Source organism: Carlito syrichta, unplaced genomic scaffold (genome assembly GCF_000164805.1).
Source record: "Carlito syrichta isolate Samal-C Ts95f unplaced genomic scaffold, Tarsius_syrichta-2.0.1 Scaffold288767, whole genome shotgun sequence".
In the NCBI taxonomy this organism is placed as follows: Eukaryota; Metazoa; Chordata; class Mammalia; order Primates; family Tarsiidae; genus Carlito; species Carlito syrichta.
This window is the reverse complement of record NW_007232863.1, coordinates 9,379-34,751: the sequence shown is the minus strand read 5'-3', so window position 1 is coordinate 34,751 and position 25,373 is coordinate 9,379. Positions and strand designations below refer to the sequence as shown.

General features: G+C 33.5%; 1 protein-coding gene across 1 annotated transcript in view; it reads left to right on the top strand.

Annotated features, from left to right (window-relative positions):
• The window catches only part of LOC103255960 (transcription factor SOX-5-like), a gene marked incomplete at its 3' end in the record, with an annotated part of 191,995 nt that extends 168,587 nt beyond the window's left edge, over nucleotides 1-23,408 (top strand). The window contains exon 5 of the mRNA XM_021710374.1: nucleotides 23,322-23,408. Coding sequence (XP_021566049.1) covers nucleotides 23,322-23,408 — 87 coding nt within the window. The remainder of the gene's footprint in view (nucleotides 1-23,321) is intronic.
• Nucleotides 23,409-25,373: the final 1,965 nt, after the last annotated feature.

The window sequence follows — 25,373 nt, the reverse complement described above, 5'->3', positions numbered from 1 at the left end:
GTGCGTGCCTGTAATTCTGGCTACTTGGAAGGCTGAGGCAGAAGGATCACCGGAGCCCAGCAGGCTGAGACTGCAGTGGCCGGAAGCAGCCACTGCACTCCAGTCTGGGCAATAGAGTGAGACTCCAACTCAAAAAAAATAAAATAAATGAAAAATAAAATAAAAAACTTGCTTGCTATTTGTTTATTTATTTTGTCATTTGAATGTGCTTGTGGGCACAAACTAGGTAGCAAATCTCAAAAGCTTGAGAAGGGTCTGAGTTAGTTCATTCAGAGGCTGTAAAATCACTGATTTTACTGAATTCAGATGATTTTGTAATAAGTGTAAGTCCCCTTTTGCAGTGATTGCTTTTTAACTTGCTGTCATGGCCGATGTGTCATGAAAAAAAATTCAGAATTTCTCAAAATAGCATTTGTTAAGGCCTCTACTATGTGAGAGTATTGTTACATGACAGTTTATGAAAATCTCCGTTTTCTGTTTGGGGACACAATAGTTAAACATTTGAATCCACTATGGAAAAGTTTTACTGTGAAAGTATCTTATGCTGGAAGCAGTAAAGCCATACACATTGGTCATAAGCTTGGAGTAATTTCTATACTACAATTTGCCTTTCCAGTAAAATGACCTAATAGTCTTATGTTTCTTGTTGTTAGTGAGATTGCACTCTCATCTAACCCTTTTGATCTGAGATACTTTGTTCTCATTTTTCTACCCTCCATACCCCAGCTGCAGGCATCTACTTTAGACCCTTTTTGCTTGTTAAGCCATTGAGACACTTTTTGGCCTTAAGCCTCAAACCACACCACGACTCTTATGAAGACATAATAATTTTATTCTTACTCTTTCTCTCCAAGTGTCTACAGCTCTGGGTAAACAGCCCCCAACACAAGATCACTGCACAGGACACAGGACCATGTCATCCAGTTTGACTCTCCCAGCCCTACCTGTTAAAGGAGGAGAATTTTACCAATCTATTCATATAAATTTCCTGCTTATTTTTATTAAAAGCCTTGCTGTTTCCTTATTATGGTATTGAAGATCCTGCATAGCATGACTTGTCTCTACCTTTCTAGTTCTAGCTTTCTTCACTTCTGATATCTATTTTATGCCCTACACATATCAAACTTCCTTTGGCTTTTTGAACACCTGAGGCGTTCTTGCTACCATGCCCTTTATCTTATTGTTTTTCCTGCTTGGGATGATATGGACCTCTTCATTCACATGGAAACTTTTCTTAGCTGATAAAACGTGGGTCAGTTAACTTAGTTTTTCTTTGTAGACTTTCCACATTAATGTCCTTCCTTTATGTCCATTTTTTTAAAGGAAATGAAAACATAGAAAGAAAAAATTTATCCTTGCTTTGATGTGCATAGTAAAGTCACGATTCACTATTTAATCAATTTTTATTTGAAATAAATACAGTGGAGTCACATTTAAACTGGGTTTAGACTGTTAAGTCAGGGAGGATAGAATTACACTTGGAATTCTATCCTCAGACACTTTGCACAATGGATACAACCATGCCATTGTCATTTGGTCAGTCCATCAAAGCATTGCAACATGTTGCTGTTTATTTGGTTGAGCCTCACAGGAAGCTGTTTCTTGCGTTTTGTATTGTATGAAAATTGTGTACCTCTAAACACAAAACCCACTCTTGGCACAGTGAGATGCTCAAACTGTGAAAAGTATACAAGAACTGATATCAATTGAGGGAACAGTAGTCTCAAATCTTATGTGTCATGTGTCACCTCACTCAGTGCAAATGTGTTGGGGGCAATGGCAGGTGCAATTATGTGCTCTGCTTAAATTGTTCAGTTTGTACTTACTTAAATTTTTTTTTTTCAAATGAGTATAGTTAAATGTATATGAATTAAGTCTTGTGTAATGTGACTCTATAGTAAAGGAATGAAAGGGATCTTTTTGCTTAGTTTACCCAAATAATAAAGTTTTACATGTTCTGTAGAAAATATACACATACATATATGTAAGTTAAATGTGTGTGGTATAAGTTATAAGTGTTTTGTGTGTGTATGTGTTTACAGAATTTTAGGAATAGAGGCAGATGTTACAGTCACTAGTTATGTCTCTCTGACATAATTGGTATACTCAGAGCCTGAATTCATTAAAAATCAGAAAAATGTGAGCCCAGAATTGTTTAAGAGGAGAAGAAAGTTATATAGCTGCTAGTTCCTATAACTTATGATCTTCTGATCATGGTCTCTCTTAATAAATTTAATTAGATCTAATAAGAATAGCCCTGCCTATATACATAGGATAACTCCTTGGACATATAATATCCATGGGAGATAATTAAGAAACTTGGATAATGCAGATTTATCATTTTATACTCTAATTATGAGTCATTCAAAGAATGGTCTTTCATCACATGAAGAATGACATCCAAATCATACATAATCTTGAGAGACATTGAAGTAAAAGATTTCTAAGAGTCCAGCAGAATATTCATATACTCATTTATTCATTCAATAAATATTTGTTGTGTGTCTCATATATGTCAAGACAGATAACTTCCTAATTCTCCAAGAGCTTGCATTTTAATAGGGGAGAAGAGGAAATGAATTAATGAATAAATAAGATTATTTCTTTTCTTTTTTTTTTTTGAGTTGGAGTCTCACTCTGTCGCCCAAACTGAAGTGCAGTGGCAGACTTCCGGCCACCGCAGCCTCGACCTGCTGGTCTCCGGCGATCCTTCCACTTCAGCCTTCCAAATAGCTGGAATTACAGGCGTGTGCTACCACACCTGGCTAATTTTTGATATATTGTAGAGACGAGGTCTCACCAAGTTGCACTGGTGGGTCTCGAACCGCGGTCTCAGTCAATCCACTCACAGGCCTCCCAAAGTGCTGGGATTACAGGCTGAGCCACTGAGCCCGGCCATATTATTTCTATTAGTGATAAGTACTATGAAAATAAAGGAAATTGGATAGAAATAGACAGGAGGTGATAGTACAGCTTTCTTTTCTTAAATAATGTGTCAAAGAAGGCCTTTCTGGAAAAGTGAAATACAAGTTAAGATGCGAGTAAGAGAAGGAGCCAGCCCTTTGGGATTTTTGGACAAGAGTTCCCTAAACAGAATGAATAGAAAGTGGAAAGATGCAACAGTGACAGTGAAATTGGCTAATTGGCAAAGTACAAAGATGACCACAGTGGCTAGTGCATCATGGGGGAAAAAAAAAAACAGTAAAAAAATGTCCCTGGAGATATAAATGGAGGTCCTGATAAAAGGTTTGGATTTCATTCTAAACCCAAATATAAAGATGCCCAGGAAAACTCAGAAATCATGACCAGCAGAAGCTCAAAATGGTTTGCATGATATGGACTCAGTTCTTTTTGGGATATGTCACCTATCCTTGTTAGCAGGCTTGGTGATTCTGTATTGTTACTAGTTAAGAGAACAGTCTTTGAGATTCAACAGGCTTTGGTTTGAATCCTGGTTTATTTCTTCACTATGTATCTGAAATAATAGATTCTGAAAAATGACTTAGTTTTTCTAAGCCTCAGTCTCCTCTGCAAAAGAGATGATACTATCAGTACCTACCTAGATTGTTTTGAGAAATAAATGAGATAATTACATAAACCACAGAACCATGTATGGTACATAGTAAACAGTTAATAATAAATATTAATGATGTCAATATTACAAAAACAGAAAAGAGAACAATTCTCAATATGGTTCCAAAATATGCAATAGACATGCTATTTAAAGCATTTGCTTAACGGACTTGAGGTGACTAAATTGTCTCTTTGGTCTTGTAATTGTTATCTGTCAAACTTTGTGGGTTTTTCATAGCCCTTACAAATGCAGAATCTGTTATAAGGCAAATTATGTTTTGTATACACACAAAAGAAGATAAGTAGTTGAATTTCAAATATTTTAAAAGAGCATCTTTGGGAAATATCTTCCTATAAAGTAATAGATTCAGATTAAAGGTGTATCCCAGGAAAAAATATATTTTTAATAGTTAAATATATATCTGTGTAAATTATATAATACAACTTTCTTCATATTTCTCCAGTTAGCTGAAGCAATATTACAGCACTATTTTTTCTTCAGAGAAAATAACCAGAAAAACAAGACAGCATAAAAATAGAGGACTTTTCCATGCAGAATTGCTCTTTTGCTTAGAGTGATAGAATGTGAGGAATTTCTCATTTGCCTTTCCTTTCTTTCTTTGCTATGCTGATGCTGTTGGAGTATAATTACAGGCATAGTCAAAACATTCACAATTAGCCATGACTTTTTAACTGAATCAATATGTCTGTTTTATATATCTATTTAAAATAACTCCCCAAAATTTAGAACAAAAAAGTTGACTCATTACAACATTGTTGAAGTTAGTATTTTGGAGGGGAAGGAAAAAAACTATAAATGTTATTTTCAATTTCAGTCTTTCATATTATTACAAAATGTGAATAATATGAATATAATTATAAGAATTAAAAAGAATGGAGTTTCTTTTTTTTTTTTCCTTTTATTTTTTATTTCTTTCCTGTGTCCAGTTATAGGGCCCAGATTAAAGCATCAGTTTACTTTGGAAAACACATTTAAACCCACAAGTAACTACTTGAGTCATTAATTCTCGAATACTGTTTCTACAGGTATACTCATAGCGGCAGTAAAAGGTAACATGATACTGATGAAATGATGAAGACGATGATAATAGCTATCCTCTATTAAGGACTTAATCTGTGTGAGACACCATTTTAGTCCCTCCATTTTGTTTCTCTCTGTCACTCTTTCTCCTTGTGAGGCAAGCGGGCATCATAATTTCACTTTTTAAAATGAACAAACTGAGACTTGGGTTCAATGCCATGACTAAGTCCACTGGCTAGTAAATAGCAGAACCAAGATTCAAACCTAGTTTTGACTGACTCTGAAGTTTTCTTTTGCCTATAGTATACTACCTTTGATAAAATAATGAAACTGATATGTCCAACAATCTGTAAATGTCAGACTTATTACACTTGATTTTCATTAACATTTTAATGCCTTGCATTGCATTTTAGGTTTCATATTGCTTTTTATGACTGGCATCTTTGTATCTCCAAAATCTACCAATATATAAAAAAAGTAACTTTTTTTTCCTTTTTAAAAGATCAGCAACAAGTTTATTTATTAAGTTGTAACTTAATAAATGACTTGGTAAAAATGAGAAGGTTGCAAAGAATCTTCATATTTATAGTTTACAATTTTGTTTTTAAAAATAGATTTTATTTTACCTAACCATACCACAACTGAATTTGGTGAACAAATTATCATTCACAGCTGAGAGTCAAGAGATTAGAAGAGTTTATTCTTTTAGATATAAAATAACAGAAATAGTCATGCTTAAAACTTTTAATTAAAATTAATAAAGACTTAAAGGAAGCCCAGGGTAGAATTCAGAATGTGAAGTATTTATATCATACGCATGAGTTGCAGAAATAAGGTTAGGCTTCTTTATTAGAATAGTGTTTCTGTTATTTTAGCGTTTCAAATAGATGAACACAGTGGATGCTCAGTGAATACTGATATTATTAGTAAGGCCATGCAAACATGTAAAATTTTTGCAGATACTGATTAGCTTGAAATAGCAAAAGGCTGTTTTGAGCTCTACCACTCACAGAGTTGCTTGAGATTTGGTTATTTGATCAATAAATTACTTATAGCAAGACCTCATCTTCTACCAATTTTTTTTTTTTAAAGATTAGGCGAACATAGGTGGGAGATCATTTGAGGCAAGCAGTTTGAGGCTAGAGATACAGGCACTATTGGGCCCCAGGGCAAGAAGCGTTCTGGTTGGCACTGTCCTACAGCTAGCTCCTTGGGTCTTGGGGTGAGTGAGATCCAGTATGAATTTGCTCTCTAGAACAGTTTAGTCAAATGGACTCGAGGAAGCTCCTGTATTAGATTCAGGGCACATGAGGGCTGAGAGTGTCTCCTGTGGATAGAATTGTTGGCATTTATGGTTGAAATGTGGACTGCTGGGAATCTCCCACTTTGTTTTTTTGTTTGTTTTTTGTTATTTGTTTTTGTTTTTATTTTTGGTCACAATGGGAAGTTCCTCTTGGCTCTAAACCAATATCAGCTAGGCCTGAGACCTTGTCTTATAAATAAATAAATTATATATATATGTATATATATATATATATACATATATATATATATATGATGATGATATTGATGGCAACAAGCACCTAAAATTGTATATTGAAGTATTTCACTTACAGAAAGTAATTAATACCTTGAATTGCCTCATATGGTAGATACATTAGATATATTTACTTAAGAGATAAAGAACCTGAGGCACAGGGGGCTACATAATTTTACAACATGTCAAAGCTTATAAGTGAAAGAAGACGACTAATTACAAAGTTCTTGTTCTTAACAACTACACATAGGATTTTGTAAGAATTAAAAATGTATAATATATAAAGCACTTAAAAGTTAATACCACTTAGTTCTCAAATAGTAGTTGCTATCTAAAAGGTTTTCATTGTGGATATAAGAGAACTTCTCCTATTTTAATTACAGATAAATGAAAGACTGACAAATATTTCAGATATTTTCAGAAAGATGTAAGTAATTTTTCCTAATGTTGGGCATTCGCATTTTACACCAGCTTTGTTATTTAATGTTGGTGTGCTTTTTATATAATCCATTTGATATCACAGGCTTCTAGAAGAAATCTAGAAAGATATTAGGTTTCCAGAAGGAATCGGTATTATTGATTTTAATGATAAAGATCCTCAGTGGAAAATTTATGTATAAAACACCTGCTAACACAAAGCACGGAATAAAAATAAACAGCCAGAGATGAAGACAAGAAAAAATGCCAACTCCTTCACAGCTAACTGATATTCCTCCCATTTCCCTTATTCTTTTTATTGAGTTGGAAGGTATTCAGTCAGGAATTTCAGGTTTGTGAATATTTAGGAAAAGTACTTAAAATTATGTTTCTATTTTTTCTATCATAACCACTCTGTATAAAGGCATGCAGGCAAACATACTGGGAGAAATTGTAGGTCTTCTTGAACTTTGAAAAAGACGTCCATTTTGGCAGAGGAAGAAGGCACACATTTGGATGAATTTATATGAGCACCTCAAATTTGGGTGCTAGTCTGAACTGCCAAACTTCAGAATTTTCACATTTTTTATATACCAAGGTGGGTTAAAACAGCCTATTTGTATAAGGAGTATTTTTGAAACTGTTGACATTTGGCTACTGTTCTTTCATGCACTGTTTTGTAGTCTTGACAGAAACTTGGTTTAACTTGCAGAGAGAAAGTGAAAGACAGAAAAAGGTGTCTATATGAAATGCCCCAGAGAGAAGCAGAACTCCCAAAAGGCAACATTTCGGCATTGAGTGTGACACTGTATTAACCTTTTTAATGGATGTATGTAATAAAGTGACATGTAAATGGAGCACAAGGGGAGATATGACACTATATCTGGAAAAGGATAAAACAGTTGGTTGAATACTGGGCTATTATAGCAGTTTGCAAACCTTGGATAAACTCAGTCAGCGGTTGTATAATTGGTTATTCAATCCCGACCCTTGTTCACAGCTCAAAGCCAGGAACACTGAGACCTGTTGCCAATTTGAGTGAATATAGTGACTGTACTCGGCCGGGGCCTAACACTGGAGCCAGGCCTTTTCCTGTGGGCTGGTTTCCACCATGTCTGGGACTGGCTCAGTGACAGTAGGTCTTTTGTTGTGAAAGGCTGGCTGGTACTCCCCTCCTTTGCAAAATGTCTAACAGCTACACAAATATAAGAAAATAGGAAAAGAGACTTACTGTAGCTTTTCTCTTAGTAATTTAATGTGGAGTTATTAATTTTCCTTTTCTCTTTTTCTGCCTCTTTTTTGGGAAAGTCTGAGTTAAGTAAACTTAGAGAGTGATATAAAAGCTGCTCTAGATAAGAAGTGAACCTTGGTAGTCCCTGATTAGAATATGATACGTATGGAGAAATTTATAGTAATTTGATTCACAAAACTGGATTTCTGAGTAAGATATTTTTACTTTTTCTCCTTTCTCCTGTAAAAGTTCATGTACTGAGAAGACTGTTTTCACTGAATATCTTCACTATGACAGAAAGATATAGCATGTTTATAAACCTGTTATGTATTTAACTTTATGAAACAAGCACTTCACCTTCTCTGCCCAAGCAAACTGGATGGAGGCCAGCAGACTAACCACTTACTGTTTCTAGTCTAGTAAAATTTGAGAAATAAATCAGTGAAGATTTTGATTTGAATACGTGGGATAAAGAATGCCAGTCTTCTTACAGTGCCCAGTTCATACAGGAATCTTTAACAAGCTTGTAGTATTTGCCAGTTAGGTGCTGCTTACTGATAGATGACAGTTCCCAGCTGCAATCAATTATGCTTCTATTATTTCCGTTGTTTAAACATGCTTAGGAATACCAGTTCAGAGAATTTTACAAAAATGTTTGTAAGTTCCAAATAAAGTAAATGCAGGTTAAAAAAGAAAAAAATAAAGTCTGAAAAAAGACTTTTTTCTGAGAGTTTTAATAATCTTTTTGTCACCCTCATCTCCTCCCTGGTTCTACCTTACGCACCCAGTATTTATGAAATACACACACACACACACACACACACACACACACACACACACACACACACACAGAGTTTGATTAAATGCAGGGTTGCAATTCAATCTAGAGACTGCTGAGGTAATATAATATAAATGGCCAAAGTACTTTTTGGCTCAGTTATGGCCTTGATAATTCAGAGTTTTGTTTTGGTTAATTGAGTAGTAGTCTCCTGCTGGGGACGGTGAGGGGAGCTCCTAAATATTTTTGACTATATGTCACTGAAAACAATTTGAGGTTTGGAAGGTGGGGGTCTGGGGGAAGGGAGGAGGTGAGTTTCTGCAATGGACAAGGGAAAAGGAGAGGTGGTTCTAAGCCATGACAGGACAAAGGAAAAAGAAACAAATTGTTTTTGAATAGAAAATTAATCATTGAAAAGGGACTGGCTATTGTGAGGCAAACATAAAAATAGAGGGAGCATTTAACTTGAAATATATGAGAAAAAGTACTATAGAAACTCCAACTGCGGCCTTTAATGGAAAATACACCCAGCCATCTCATTATAAGTACATCCCTGGGAGCCAAGTGTTATGAGCATTAGTAAGAAGGTGGTATTATAAAAAAATTGATTATAATCAAGCTTAATGTATTTAGGCTTAATAAAAGTGTTGTATGGAGGTAGTGAGTATCATGGCATAATAGAGACCACTTAGTATTGGATTGTTCATAAGTATTGTATTTCATAATGTTGATCTTCAGAGGCCTTTGCTTCCTGATGGGAAAATAGAAACATGTATTGGTAAAAAGAAGATCACAGAGTTACAGACCGGCCCCTATTAACCCCAGAAAATCCAATTCAACGTATATCTTATCATCTTAATCTTTCAAATATTTTTCTAGTTTATTTTATAATACAATATTGTGTATAACAAACAGATGTCTCCCCTAGGTCACTGTTTGTAATTTAGTAAATTGTAGGTGTCCAACTGGAGAGCCTAGAGCTGCTGGTGAAGAATGAATGCTTGAGATGCCTCATTAATTTAATGTAGGTAAGAGGCTGGTGGGCTTAAAGGATTTCATAGTAGCCCCATAGAGAACTACCTACATGTAATTCAAATCATGTGAAAGAAACTTTTTTTTTCCCATCTTATTTTTTTCCCCTTCATGCTGTGAAACCTCACTGATCATTATTTTTTAGGTACTTTATGTGTCACAACAACAACAGAAAGGCTGAAATATGTATGAAAACAAGAATTTCAATTAAACTCAAATCAAGTATTTTTTTAAAGGTGCTGGGTTTTAGTTTTTCAACAGCTTCATTTGGCACAGAACTCTTCACATGTTTTGGGATTTGGCTTTGCTGCTTTATAATTTCTGAGGGTGCTGCGTTATAAGCTGAACAATTTGCTAAGAAAAAAAAGAAAGAGAAATAAATAACCCAAGTTTTACATCTAGAATTATGGACTAAAATAATAAATTGACACCTACTGTATAATAGGAAAACCTGTTAGATTATGTATCTACTTAAATGTAATTTAAACATTTTAGAAATATCTTTATAAAGAATTTAATCCCCTCATTATACAAAGTAATTTCTCTTTTGTTCTTTGGTAGCTGCCAGGGAACAATGATGTTTTTTCCCTTTCTTTCTTTAGAAATGGAACATTTTCTTTCTTTTACTTTTAATCTCATAAATATATTTTTTAAGTAAGTAATACACTTTTCAGTGTTGATCCCTGTCAAGTAATGAAGATCAATTTTGATGAATACAAATTCATTGCAATGACTTACATGTTTAGTTCACCAAATTTCTTACATGAAAATATTTGCCATGTTAAAAAAATAGATTTGCTTGTGTAAATTAGATTATGAACAAATACCACACTTGGGATTATTTATTTGGAATGCTTGTAATTTAACTAAATATCTCAACTTCTATTACTGGAACACTATAATTTATAAGAATGATTCAAATATATGTTTCTAATCTGTCATAATTATTAGCAGTGTTTTATCTCAATCTTCTTCCTGGAAGAAAAGCAAGAATTTTTCCAATTAGTTATGGGTCATGAAGACTTTTTAAATCCTCACATTCATCCTGGTGTTCAGTTTGGGTGGGAGATCTAATGTTCTGTAAAAAAGACCCTGTGGGACTGAAGCAGAACAGCTATAGCAGGTTCCTGGGGTTTTTCATATCCTTCAGAGAAAATTCCCAGAGGTATAAACACCTTTGAGTTTCTGACATATGGAACACAGACCTTTGGGGCTTTAAAAAGACCATTCCTAAGTTTGTAAAAGCTCGCTCTCTGACCCGTAGGTCAGAAAATTGGGTGGTCTCTCATTTTACTGGATTCATCCATTTCTTTGAGATGAAATACTGATCAATACATTAATTTTTTAACTGCTGAGATTTCATTGCATTTCACCAAAACCTCTAGACTGTTTTAGATAAGCCTTTTCCTACCTTTTAAAATTGCCTTCTTTTAAATCAGTGGTACATTAGGAAAGCATGAAGCCCACGTCATAGTATGGGGAACATCCTTAGCGTCCTTCATACTTCCACCTGCTTTTTTCCTCAGATACAGTCCTAATGAGAGGTTGAGTTCAAATTATATACAAATATTATATATGAATGATACTAAATATACATGTGTGTGAAAGAGAAAGATATAAGTGATATGTATCTACACATCTGTATCTTTATCTATTATCTGTTAAAAGCTAAGCACTGGAGAAACAGGGAATAGTCAACAGTATTCTTCCTCTCTCCTCCCTCCCGTATTTAATTATCCTTTTAAATGTTGATATATCATGTTTTCCTCTCAGTTATTAGATATAAAACATGATTCTATGTTTGTTACTGACTGATGTTTTTAGGAATATAGACAGAATAACCAGTCAAAATGTTACACTCGTAGAAATGTAGAGATCCATGTTAATTATAGTCAAGGTACGTATAGACTTTTATTTTCTACCATACCACCCTTTCCAATTTGTGATTCTGTCATTCCCTTAAAGAGTTTACACAGATAATTTTCTGAATAAGGAGGATATTATCTCATTCATTTTTCTCTGCTTCATCAAATTACTTATAACATTATTCCATTTTTCTCCCCCACTCAGTTCTCAACCATTCAGAGACATGCCCTAGTCAGTTGGGTGACATCTCAGGAGTTTCTCTTTTCTGTTTGTTTGCTCTTACAGAAAAATGTACCCATCTTATATTATGTGTGTAGTGTAGAATATATATGTGTGTTTCTAACATGTCACATGATTCCTTAGGATTTTGAACAAAAATTTTGATTACAGTATAGCAGTACATCATCTCGTTCATTTTTCTCCTATTTAATAGATAAAATATGTACCATATTGGCTCCTTAGTGGTTTAATACTGCATTTCACTTTAAGTTTTTGTCTTACATTTGAAACGTTACATTTCATAGAGTTGTAAAATATTAATAGAAAAATATTAAAATATATTTGACATTTGTAGTAGATAATATTTTACTGTTACTCAAATGACAGTGTGGTGTTAATAGAATTCTTTTATTTCTGGTCTTAGGCATTTGAAAAAAGTTTTCAATTTAAATTTGTGAAGATTTAATAAAGATGTCTTTATCCATACTTTTGCACCCCGAATCAGTGTTTATTCATCAGGGAATTACTGCCTCAGGTCTAGAAAGATTTCGATTCCTGGGATTCAAACAAGACATTAAGAACCAGACTCGCTAGTGGGTTTGAAATTTTGCACTTTTTAGTAAGCTTCCTTAAGATTATGACTTTTAGGTGGGTAGAGTTCAATTCTATTGTGCTCCAGATTATATCACGTATACCTGGAAAAATATGTAGAACATACTATTTTTCGAATCAACCTATTTTACTATTCTTATCCATATACTTATCTTTTATTTAACTTTATATTGCTCATGTGATTCAGTTATTTTCCTAATTGTAGACAAGATGTGAAATTACCCCAATTTTTTGAAATTATTGCCTAGGAGAAATTTTGTAGAAAGTTTGATTGATAAACAGAAAATTACCTTAGAACTCTTACTCTATGGCAATACTACTATAGTAGCATTTAGGAAAAAGTCTATCTGCACATTTATTTGCTATCATTAATACAATAACTTAAGTAAGACATTGTTAGCTCTAACTTTACTTCAATAAATAAAACGCTAGAAGAGCAACTCAGTGGCACTGTAGCAAACTAAATCAAAAGTTTTAGTGTCTGGTCACAATCAGTGTATCTTCCTCAAGAGATGGTGAGTTTCCTAAGGTTCAGAGGCTGTTTTTTGTGCCTATCACAGTGCCACAGTAGGGACTTAACTGATGATTGGTAGATGAATGAATGAATAGACAGATAGGATATGATGCCTCCCAATCTTTTGTGTCGCATTTGTGTGCATATGCTCATGTGTGTGTGTAAATTGTGTGAAATAAAGAAAATGGCAGTGTCCATAAATGAAGTATATTTTGTTTTTTTTAAGTAGTCTGATAGCTCTAATAGTACTTTATGCCATTCAGAACAAACAAGATAGTTTTATACTATGAAATGATAGTTTCATTCAATTCAGGAATGAAATGAATATATCAATAGATTATATATGCCTAATTTTTTATCCACTGTCATTATGATTAAGAATGATAAGTCTATGGTGATAAAGGAAAAGTAAAAAGCCACTCTGCTTTTCTCTTTTTCTGTGTATCCACCCTTTTAAAATTTTTGCTTTTTGTTTGTTTGCTTCTTTTGCTTTTTTCTTTTTCCACGTGTTCCTCTTAAATGAAAATACTTCTTCAAGAGAACTCTGACGTTTTTGTTTGTTTGTCTTTTTTTTTTTCTTTTTGCCGTTCTACATTTTAGGTGGTCACAGCATAGCAAACATATGACTGCAGGCTTCGTTATTTAGGTTGTGTCTAAGCTTGTGAACATTAAATGCCCTTCTGCAAGTAAAAGTATTGTTTTTTGTCATCTAAAATTACTCTAAAAATGACACAATCCAAGATTCATGAAAGGTTATGAAAGACCAAATATAACAAGTTGTTAAGGCAGATGGACTACTTTGGTTGAGAAGTCCATGTATGTGCAAATTTTGATATATGATTTTAAACAAATCAGAGGATTTAAAAAAATTTTTAAACAAACATAATACCATGTATTAGAGCATAAAAATATAATTTGAATTATAAGTAGTTTTTTAGCTCAATTATTCAATTACCTGTATACCACAAGCTCTGCTTTATCATATGAATCATGTCAGTTTTTATTGTTCATATCTTTTCAGGCATCTGGCAGACTGAGATTGTGATTTGTTTTCGCATATGTTGTGATAGAGAAGATTCAGGATGTGTAGTGGTTTATCATCAGGCTGTATGTGCTTTAATTCTCACTTCCAGTGGAAAAACATTCTGTCATCTTTTTAAAGTATTGAAATTCTTATTCTAATGTATGTTAAGTGATTTTCTATTTCTATACTTTTTGTATCTCCTTTATCTTCTCTACCACCCACTTTCACAATTTTGAACAACAGTAACAAAATTCTACAAATTATGATCATTAACTTTTGTTTTCAACACGGCCTAGATAGCTAGATTAATGGAAGATTATATGAATGTACTTTTGATAGTAGGATAATTGCTTCATTTATAATTTAAATGTATATTTGGGTAATTTTTTCTTAAATATATCAGTAGATACATATGATTTGCTGAGAACTGTACACCCTAATCTTTACTAAGTTATAATATGTTTAAGGTATCTTAAGCTTTTCCTTAGTTTGTTTATAAACTTGTCTTGTGACATCATACTTTGTTTTAAATATGCCTGAATTTCATATACCTTATGCCATATTTATAGCTTATAGTTCTTATGGTATCTTTTCTAATTTTTTTATTTTGCTCTATCTCATATAGACATAGTTGAGAAAATACTATTTCAAATGGAATATATACAAAACAACAGAGTTATTATAATTGGTCTCTAAGAATGTTGGTTATTTAATGGACAAAACAACAGTAATAGCCATGACAATCTATTGTAAGAAATATTTTAGTTTTTGTAAGTTGACTATTATGGATGCATCATAAACATGCTTCCTTCCAGTTTTCTTTCTATCAAGTTGCTTTTGCTTTTCTATTTTACCTCTCCTTCCTTAGTATCCCCTTTCCTTGAGCCTACTCTCCACTTTCACCCCTCTCATTGTAACTAATGGCTAGAAGTTGATTCACATCTCCCCACCCACACTCTGCTGACATCATAAATTATTTGGATCCAAATGGACAATATTCATTAGCTGTGCACTTTACTGAAAGAGCCTTACACAAGAGTGCTGCACTCTCCCATTTTTATTAAAAGTTAAAATGCTTTTGCTGTCAGGGGGGTTGGGTGGGTTAGCCATGATAGAGGACAGGGATACAGTGCTAATATATAAAAATAATAACTATTACCATTGGTTGAACGACCCTGGGAAAAGAGCACTACAGAGCTATTTGTTGTTCCCTTTCACTTGTCAACAACACTGGCTTAAAAGCTTTAGCCATTGTTGAGGACCTAATAGAACCTTTGAAAGTTAGAAAGACAACTATCAAAAAGAAAAAAAAAGAGAAAAAAAAAAGCAAGCAAAGATTAGTTGAGTAATTTTATATGTGTATGCTGCTTGGGGGCATTTAATACATTAACCTAATGGAAATGACACCTTCTCTGTCCTTCGTCCTAGATCCCTTTTTTAAAAAATTCTTTATTGGCATGATCCAAATGAAGAAGACATAGGAATAGTAATAATCAAGGAAACTAGGAGTTGTTTGTCATTATTATGAAAATAGGTTTAAATGGAACTATTACTCTTTGATGAAACTTGATTTCTGAGTGGTTTTAGTTTCAAGCAAGGTGAAAAATTCATATATATATATTTGATTTGATTTTTGAAGTCATTCTCTTTGGGTTATTTTAAACACTATGTTGTAGTTGTAATGTTAGTCAACAATTTTGGGTATTACTACATGCCTGGTGCTTTATATAAAATATATATATGTTTTATATAAATTACCACATTTAATTTTCATAGCAACCATTTAAAATAAGTGCAGTTATTGTTCTTCTTACAGGTGAGTAAATTGAAACATAGAAAAGTTAAATTACTTGCTAAAGGCCGCAAAAAAAATGATGGAGTCAGGTTGTATAACATTAAATTATGATTTTTTAATATTTAGTAATAAAACACAAAGGAGATTTTGTACATGAGGAGTAGCTCTTTGCAATTACTTGTTTAAATGTTACCTTCAAAGAACTTATGCTATTTTTGCTAGGATCTATATTTGAAACAAGAGCAAAACAAAGAGTTTTAGTCCATATAAGAAAATTAATTACTTTTTGAATGATGGAGTAGACAAAATGATAATTTATTCTATCACTCACTAATTAAGTCTGTGTTTTAATGATGATTTTTGTGTAGAAAATACAGAGCTATCTTCTGAAGAGTAAACCCAAGGTTATTGATATGTGTCATTATACCAAATTGATTATCGCTTATTTAATCATCTGATGAAAAATATTCTTCTAAAATATAACACTGAGTATAACTGAACAAGTATGTTAATAGTTTGAGCTGGTGCAACAAAAAAAATTTAAGCCTATGACTAATGATTTAGGTATTGCATATTCCAGAATATGATTGCGCATTAAAAATTTTAAAACTTGAGTCAAAGACTTTTTTTCCTGTTAACAAGCTCTCATTAACTTTAAACTGGAAACAAATAAGTATTTTGGCAGTACTGAGATTAAAGTATTTCTAGAGCTTAATTCACTTCCAAATAATTACATTTAAGAATAAAGCTTATTGAATCCTAATCCTATGGAATTCCATATGTGTTTCTATTGTGTGTTGTGGTAATGTTATTTTATCTTATGTTTGTTTTTAAGAGGTGGGATCTCACTATGTTGCTCTGGCTGGAGCAAAGTAGTCATTAACAGGCAACAAAGTACACTATAGCCTTAAACTCCTGGCCTCAAGCAATTCTCCTGCCTCATCCTCCCAAGTAGCTGAGACTACAGTTGTGCACCACTGTGTCCAGATTATTATTTTATTTTTTTAGAGGCAAGGTCTTACTTTGATACCCAGGCTGGAGTGCTGTGGCACAACCATGACTTATGGCATCCTCGATCTGCAGGGCTCAAATGATCCTCCCACCTCAAGCTCCAGAGAAGCTGGGACTATAGGCATGCACCATCACATCTGGCTAATTTTTTATTTTACTTTTTGTAGAGATGGGGTTTTGAAATGTTTTCCTTGTTTGCCTTGAACATCCTGCCTCAAGCAGTGCTTGCACTGCAGACTCCCAAAGTGCTAGATTACAAGCATAAACAACCATGCTTGCCTATTTTTTTAACATTTCCTAGAAGAACTTGATATTTCTAGGGGCAGACTAGCTATAGCGCTTGGCTTAGGGAGCTGTTATAGACCCTTCTAGTTTTTAGTGTCCAAATAACTTCCCAAATATGTAAGCGTTTTTATTACACTATGTTGTTTAATATTAGCCTCCAAATGTTGTGTAGACATGCAGCTATTGTCAACATGAATTTAACTTACTGATTTGTGATTTTCATATGTATCCCAATCTCCCCAAAAGTAATTGTATCAGTAATTGAAAAATTAAATAGCAGCATATTAAATTGTAATTAGTTTTTTGAGAAAAATATATTTGGCTAAATGAACTAACTTGCATTTATTTCAGTTTCATGGGGCTATCAGATGAATGCTTTCAAGACTAGAATATCAAGTTAGCAGTATCTAATTCTATAGAATGGTATGTGGAACATTAGAGACTCAGAAGGGAGAGGGTGGGAAGAGGGTAAGGTTTGAAAAACACCTATTGGGTAAAATGTGCACAAGTAGGGGTGGTGGGTGAGGAAGCTCAGACATCTTCTCCACTATATAGTGCATCGACGTAGCAAAAAGCCATTTGTACCTGTAAAGCTATTGAAATAAAAATAAACAGTATCCACTTCTAACAGAGATTATTTAGTTAATAGCATCTAATTCTAACAGAGATTAGACACCAGGACCACATATCATGTAATTACTAACTAAAACTGAATGAAGTAAATAAACTAAGGTTAACATTTCATTTTGCAAAAGTTTGACTCTTTATTAAAAGAACTTATGGTAGTTGTGGTATTTTGGCAAGAACACTGAGCTGGGAATTAGGCTTCAGGCTTTGTCTTTACCTTTAATCAGATTTGGGATATTAGGCAAGTTATTTAACATCACTACTTTGTAATTTTTTAGACTGTAAGGTGAAGAATTTGGTCTAAAATAGTTATTACCCAAATTGTATTGAGCAGTACATGTCATCTCCTAACACTGATTTTCTTGGTCAAAAGAATACTGTATTATCCATAACTCACTTAAAAATTGACAATCTTTTAGTACATAAAATATCTAAATTTTGTAGACAAGAAATATAAATTTGTTCGGTGTTAGATTTGCATGACAATGAAATGCTTATTTTGATTTAGTTTTAAGTAGCCAAACCATTTATGTCTGATATATGTTTTAGTAAATTACTTAGTAGAGCTTATCCAAATGAAGCAAAGATTTTTCCAGCTCTAAAATTATGATTAGGTAGCATGAATACATGAGTAATCTACATATGCTTTCACTTTTTTTTACTCTAAAGAAGTATTGGTATATTTTGAATCACGACGATATTATTGTTCCTTCCAAAAGACAGCTCCCATTCCTAAATGTGTACACTATCGCATGTCAAGAATAACACAGCTTAGTTTAAGCTACAAAATTAAAGTTTAAACAGTGATAGATTTGGTATGACCTAACTCCAAAGACTTTGTTTAAGAAGTCAAATATTATACTGTGTATTTTTTGCTTGTTCAATTTTTCAATGAGCTCTGCCACAGCAGCTGAAGGGAGATTAAGAAAAAAAACCTACATAAACACAAAGCAAAAACCTGAGCTTGTGTGTAAAGCTACTGCACTGGAGCGAATGTGGTTTAATTCTTGGCACTGGCAGCTTGTTGAGAATTACAATATGTTGGCATGAGTCTCTAGGTCTCATTGTTCCAGATGAGGGAGTCAGTCTTAAGAGTGTTTGGCACTGAAGGGAGAAAGAGGAGTGAGAGTTATAGGGAATGAACAGGCCCTAAAGAGGCAGGATGCTGTTGTAACAATGGCTGGCACAGTTGGGGGGGCCATTCACTGGTGGGGATTGCCATAGGCATTGATGTGAAGAAGCATATGTGAGCAAAAGAGGCAAGGGTGAGAAGGGAAAAGCAAGCAAATACATCAAAAGGGTCCTGTTGACAGAAAGAAACAGTAGTAATCCAGTTAGACTTACCTTAATATTAATGTGTTGATTGATGAAGGTTATCTTTCATTTCTGATTTATCTTATAGCTTATTTATTAACATTTATTTTGTCTTTATGCATTTACCCTTCCCCTAAAGAGAAAGATTCTTAAATGAAGATAAACTGAATTTGTATTACACCTGTCCTACTTTCTGAGGAAGTGATTTTGGGCCAAATCTCTTTCTTGCCTTAGTTTCTTCAACTGCAAAATGGGTTTAATAACCATATGTGCCACTGACTATTGCATCTGGCAGCATTCTATAAACTGAAATGCCCTGCAAATAACAATTACCATTATTGGCTCTCACACTTAATGGAGGGAGCCCTAGTTTTTATTTTGAAGGTAATTGTGATACTCCAGTGCTTGGGAGAATAAAATCTCAGAAGAAGGAAGTCTCAGGAGAATTTTTTAAGTGTTTAAGTTTAAAACATGATACTACTGAACATAAAAATAATGGAATCTGAACATTTACAAATAATTAGGCACACGGTATACCATATTTATAGTACAGAGTACAATTCTGTTTTTTAAAATCTCATTTTACAAAATTAAATCTTTAATAGATAATTAATGTATCTTTTACTCTATAAACAGTGAAGCAGTACTTACATAATTGTGTCAAATTTCACTACTCATATTCACACATTAATGAACAGGTATATTGTAAATATTTGGATTTTGCCATTTGGTCTTTTACATTTATAATCATGAAATTTCTATGGACTCTACCATTTTCTGAAAAATTCAGTTACCTCTACATGTCCATCATTATTGTGAGATCATTTCTTACCATTTTTTCTGGAACTACCAGTGGAAACAAATTGAAACTATAGCACTTGGTAGAATACTGAATATGAATTTGCTTGAAGCACGTCATTTTACAGAAATTCAGATAGAGAGATGAAAAGAATGAATGTGATGTCCTTATGGCCCTCTTCCCTCCTCAGTGTCACTGTCTTGGGGAGAACCCAGGTAGTTTGGCTTACAGCCCACTACTTCTTTCACTATAAGTAAAATGAATCATTTTATTGTTTATCTCTGCTAGGTGGTCATAGGCTGTAATTAAATTGTCCAGAATTCTAGAATGCATGTTGTATAATTTGACAATACTCTTTTAATTCTACAGTTGCTGCTCATACATACATGTTACCACAGAAAATTTATCTTTTCAAGTTTTTACTTCTTTCATTGAATGGAGTTACTAAGAATAGCTTTTCCTACCACCCAGGATTGGTTTGTAGATGAAATGAGGGAATATATGTTTCTTCGTTTGTTTTGTATTGCTATAACGGAATATCGCGGACTGGATAATTTATAAAGAAAATAAATTCATTTCTGACAGTTCTGGAAACTGGGAAGTCCAATGTCAAGGTGCCAGCATCTGGTGAGGGCCTTCTTGCTGTGATGTCTTACGGCAGAAAGTGGAAGAATAAGATTGTGCACCATAAGAGACAGATGAAACCTGCAGCTTGAGTCCTTTTTATAATCTATAGTCAGCATTAATCCATTCATGAGGATGGAGCTCTTATGACCTAAATACCTCCCAGTAGGTCCCGTTTTTGCAATGGGGAGATCCATTTAAACCATAGCAGTTTGTGTGCTAGAAAGAGCAAAGTTCTTAGGGAGTCATGATAACTCCCTAAGTTTTTGTTTCTTAAATGGTAAAACAGATGTATCAATATGTAACTCAGAAGATTATAGTGAGAAGTTTGAGATACCATATGTAAATAACCTGATACACTCTTAGCACTTACCCCTCAAAATAATAGCTGTCACTATCATTTTGTTTTGATAAGAGAGTTAAGAATTTGTCGGAAAAAAACAGAGTTCAAGACCTCAATTCTGTCCATTATATTTTGTGGAACCTCAGACCAGTCCTTTTTTTTTTTATTCTTCCTTTTCTTTTCTAAAACCTGTAACATGGATGTAATAACACAGTCTAAGTTTTCAGTTGGTTGTTATGATTAAATGAGAAATACGGGTAAAAACATCTAACATATTTTCTGGCACATAGGCTGCTCAATAAATGAATTTTAATCTGAATTTAAAGTATATACCACATTGAAAATGGAAGTATTAGTGTATTTATTCATCCACATACATGACAACACTGAGTTAGATGTTTCTAATTTTACATTTTTCAAAACATAGTCTTAACGAAATTATTCATTTTTTTGTAGTGTATACGTAAAGTCAGGTACTTGAAAAAAAAAACAGGCTCTATATACGCCTTATATTTTTATGTTAGTTAATAAAGAGGCCAGGAATGTTCTGCAGGTTTTAGAAATCTGGTTGCTGTTTCTTTAACTCTGCAACTTAGACAGAAGACTTCTGTTTCTTTATGAGCACACTACAGTGAATATTTTGTCTAGCTTCAGGGGAAAAGCTTTGTCATGGACTTTGCAGACAATAGCCTTAAAAGTAAAATGGTCTGCTTTTGGTGCCTGGAGGTTCAGGGGCCTATTGTTAGTGCACAATAGATTTCTATTGCTGCATTCCTGCTTTGCAAAGGTTTGTTAGCTTTTAATGACTGACAGTACTCTATTGCAAATACCGTATTGGCTGTGCCCTGTTTACATGCTACTCAAGAATTTTTGTAGAGTGCTGGAAAAAAGAAACAGTGGTGTTTGTTTGACCTACTCTGATAAGGTTTAAGAAATAATTTCGCTCACCAAGTGTTTACTGGAAATGTAGAAATGTTGGAAATCATTGCAGAAGTATTTTAAAGTTACTTTAAAAGCCTCAATGAACAGAAATATTGATTACAGTGTGAAGATAATTTTTCTGCTTTATTACTCAGAGTTGTCATTACTGCTTTTGTAACAATATGATTTAAAACAATAAAAATAAAGCAATTTTTTAAGAAAAAGTAAAAATAAATTCTTCAGGATTTTTTCTTTAAATGTGAAAAATAGAGCTATAAATATTGCTACAGAGGAAAAAATGCATTTCACACGTTCCATAGGTAAATCTGCACATGGTAGTTATGGTGCATGTGTGTGTGTTTGCACTATATGTATCGTATACATAAAAGAGTAATCATTCGGAGTATTTCACCATTTTATTTTCCACAACTTTTGACAACTGAGAAAGAAGTATTCTATACTGGTGCATTTTTTCCCAAGGAACCCTGCTTTGTTGAAAACTTTCAGGCTTTGTGACTCTGATAGCTGTAAGATGGGGCCCTGAAAATAGAAGATAGCATTAGTTAAAGATGATAATAAATGCTCTTTAAAGTACATTTTACTGTGAGGAAAATTAAGCAGTTTTTAATAATTTTGTGATTTCTAGGCCAAAAGATTCCTTTGATAAGTTAACATGCACTCCCTTTATGTGGCTAGTAGGGGGTAAACAAATGCCTGAACAAATGCGAATACACATAAACACCAATGTGGAGAATGGCAGAATGGCAGTGTCTTAGATCTAGATAATAAGTGTGGGTATTGTTATTTAGATGGGGCATACTGGGACACTTATCTTTTAGTACACTCCATTTTCTAACTGAATGCAGTGCTAATCGTGGGATTGAAAGCCATTGTAATTGTGTACTCATCTAAATGCTGACAAGAGTATACAATTATATTGTTTGAAACTGAGTTTAATGTTTAGTAGTTTTTACTATCATTTATATTTACTTATACATTAAAATTCAACACAAAAGGAAAGGTCAAAAATCATGTGATATACAGAAACAAATACCAGACTAAAGTGCAACCTTGTTCTCTAAAATGTGTGTGTCCTGTCTCAATGCAGGGCATTTTAAAAGAATGTGATACAAATCTGAAATAAGCAAATAATAGGTTTCCACTATAGGCATTTCTCACTTCTCTAGATTTTGCAATCTTTTTAAAACCTCATTTATACTAACTTTTCTTTTTTTTTTTTTTTTTAATGTTCGTGGTACTGGCAAATCTTGCCACAGTGTGCTTACCACCACGCGATGTTAAACACATATTATAAAGTGGATGTAATTGTAAACACACAGAGGGATATAATTACATGTAGCAGATTTAAGAGCTAATTCTTTGCCTTTTTTTATTCTGCATTTTATCAACATAATTATTTTTTGACTGCAGACTAACACCCTAAAATTGACAAGCATCCATTATAGCAAGAATTTGTTCACCAAATTGAAAAACAATGAACTGCAGGTTTATATGCACCCATTGTCATAAAGAATTAGTATGGCTTTGTTCCACAAGAGGGAAAGCTAATGATTTTGAAACAGCAGGTGACAAAACACATTCTTTTTTTCCATCCCTGTTATCAGTTTTTTGATGAAGCCATTATGAACTGGAGCCTGGATAGGGATGGCCTTATTTTTAGCAGATAGACTTTTAATGAGCTCCGTTGTAAAGATAGTCATGTTGATTTGCTTACTTTTTTTTTTTTCTTTATTTAGAAACCCCTAGTATTGAAAAACTACTCTCAAAGGACTGGAAAGACAAGCTTCTTGCAATGGGATCAGGGAACTTTGGCGAAATAAAAGGTAATGTATATGTAATTATTTTGATCCAAACTGTACCAAAATGAAGTTGATATTTATGAATATGAATGGTGATATAGTACTTCTGCCCCATCCCATTCTGCTTCATGCATTATTTGTGTTTGGTGTTTCTTCTTTCTATCTGGAAAGATAATTTAGCAGAGTTCTTATTTTCTTTCTTTATTTGTGCCTTATAGAGTAAATTGTTTTTAACAGAATAACCCCACTATATTTTTAACAGGTTTTAGTGTTCATCTTTTTTTAAATAATTAAATGATTTACATTGTAAGTAGTGTAACTATAGTGAGGATAAAAACTGCACCTTCCAAGATGATTTTATACATTCTACATATATGAAGTGTGTGTGTACATAATCTACATTTGAAATCAGAAATGATTAATGGGGAGGGTATAATAAAAGATTGTTTTGTACCAGTAAAGACAACATTTTGTTTTGGTTTTATTTGAATCAGTAATTACATCCAACTAAGAAAAATTCTATATAGTTTGCAGAAGATAAATATCATATTTTAATAAACTTCTACTAATAACAATGGGAGAAGATTTAATTTCCTCATCTTAAAATAGAAGAAAATGAGCATTTCAATTAATTTAAAAGTATATTTTCTCAAAACACACTAAGAAATCTATGGCTTTCTATTGGTTGCCAATAGGACACTTACGATTTTGAGTTCTAAAGTAGAATTAATTTTGAGAAAGTCAAGGAACTTAGTCATCAGTGTAAAATATTTAGTTATATATTACTTTGTATACTTTTTGGTAGAAGCTGAATATATTAAAAATGTCAAATTTATATTTATCTACATGTAGAAATATGTACCTAAATAACTATTTTGCATATGTGTGTCTGTGCAAGTGTTCTTCTCTCTCTCGCAACTGTTTCTCTTAAGGCTCTTAAGGCTCTATTCTATCAGTGTATCTTGAAGAAAGGCAAAGCATAGATTTTCTCTAACGTTTGACCTACATGATATTAATATCTGGATATTTGGAAGTTTTCAGTAAATATTTGGTTACATATTTCATTTTTTTATGCAGATCATTTGGAATGACATATATTCAGGTTATGATTGGTTGTGAATGTGTGGTGAGAGAATGAATGGATGCTAATCAACAAGTTCGGTAACCAAAATCAGTAGTGAAATTAAATTCAAATGAATAATAATTAATGCGACTTAAAGAGCTTGAAGACAAAATTTAAGGGGAAATGCAAAGTTTCATTTTCAGAGGCAGCACATCCTTTATATTATTTTGATAGATTTTAACCCATTTGCACCTGAGGCATAAGATGTATTCTCCAAGGTTCTTTATTCTCCATTGACCTAGGTAACAACTGCGAGTGGAGCAGAGAAGGCCGCCTTTTCCATGCCTTGTGATCTCATTCCAATGGAGGACAAACATTTATTCCCTCCCTCGTTTTCCTTCACAAGTCAAACTTAAAAGCAGCAACAGCAGTGATGACAAGCTTAGAGGAAAGCTCAGCTGTCCTTTCAGGCTTGCCTGGGGGTTCGTTTGCGAAGCTACAGTACAATCACAAAAGAAGTTTCTGTCTTTAATTTTGAGTTTTTTAAGCTTCACATTCAGAGCACAAGTTTGGTTATTGTCCTCTGGTTCTGTTCAAAAAGCTGTTTTCTGATGCATTTTAAAAGCAACTGTAGGTCTTTCTTCTGTTCAGGGCATGGTTATTAGGTGCTCAACTCAGGTTTGACAGTAAACTGGGGAAACAGCACTGGGTTACTTTTCCTACTGACTGCCCATGACAGTTGCAATTACTATCCATTGTTCATAGGTGGCTAGAAAGTGGAGAGGATACAATAGTGTATTGCCCTCTGGGGGTAAATGAATTTGACTTGAAGGTTCTTGGGGGGTCAGGCGCAAAGATTGTGTCCTACCCAGGAATGTAGTTTTTATGCCACTTCACAAGTTAGGCAAGAACAATCGCTTAGTTGT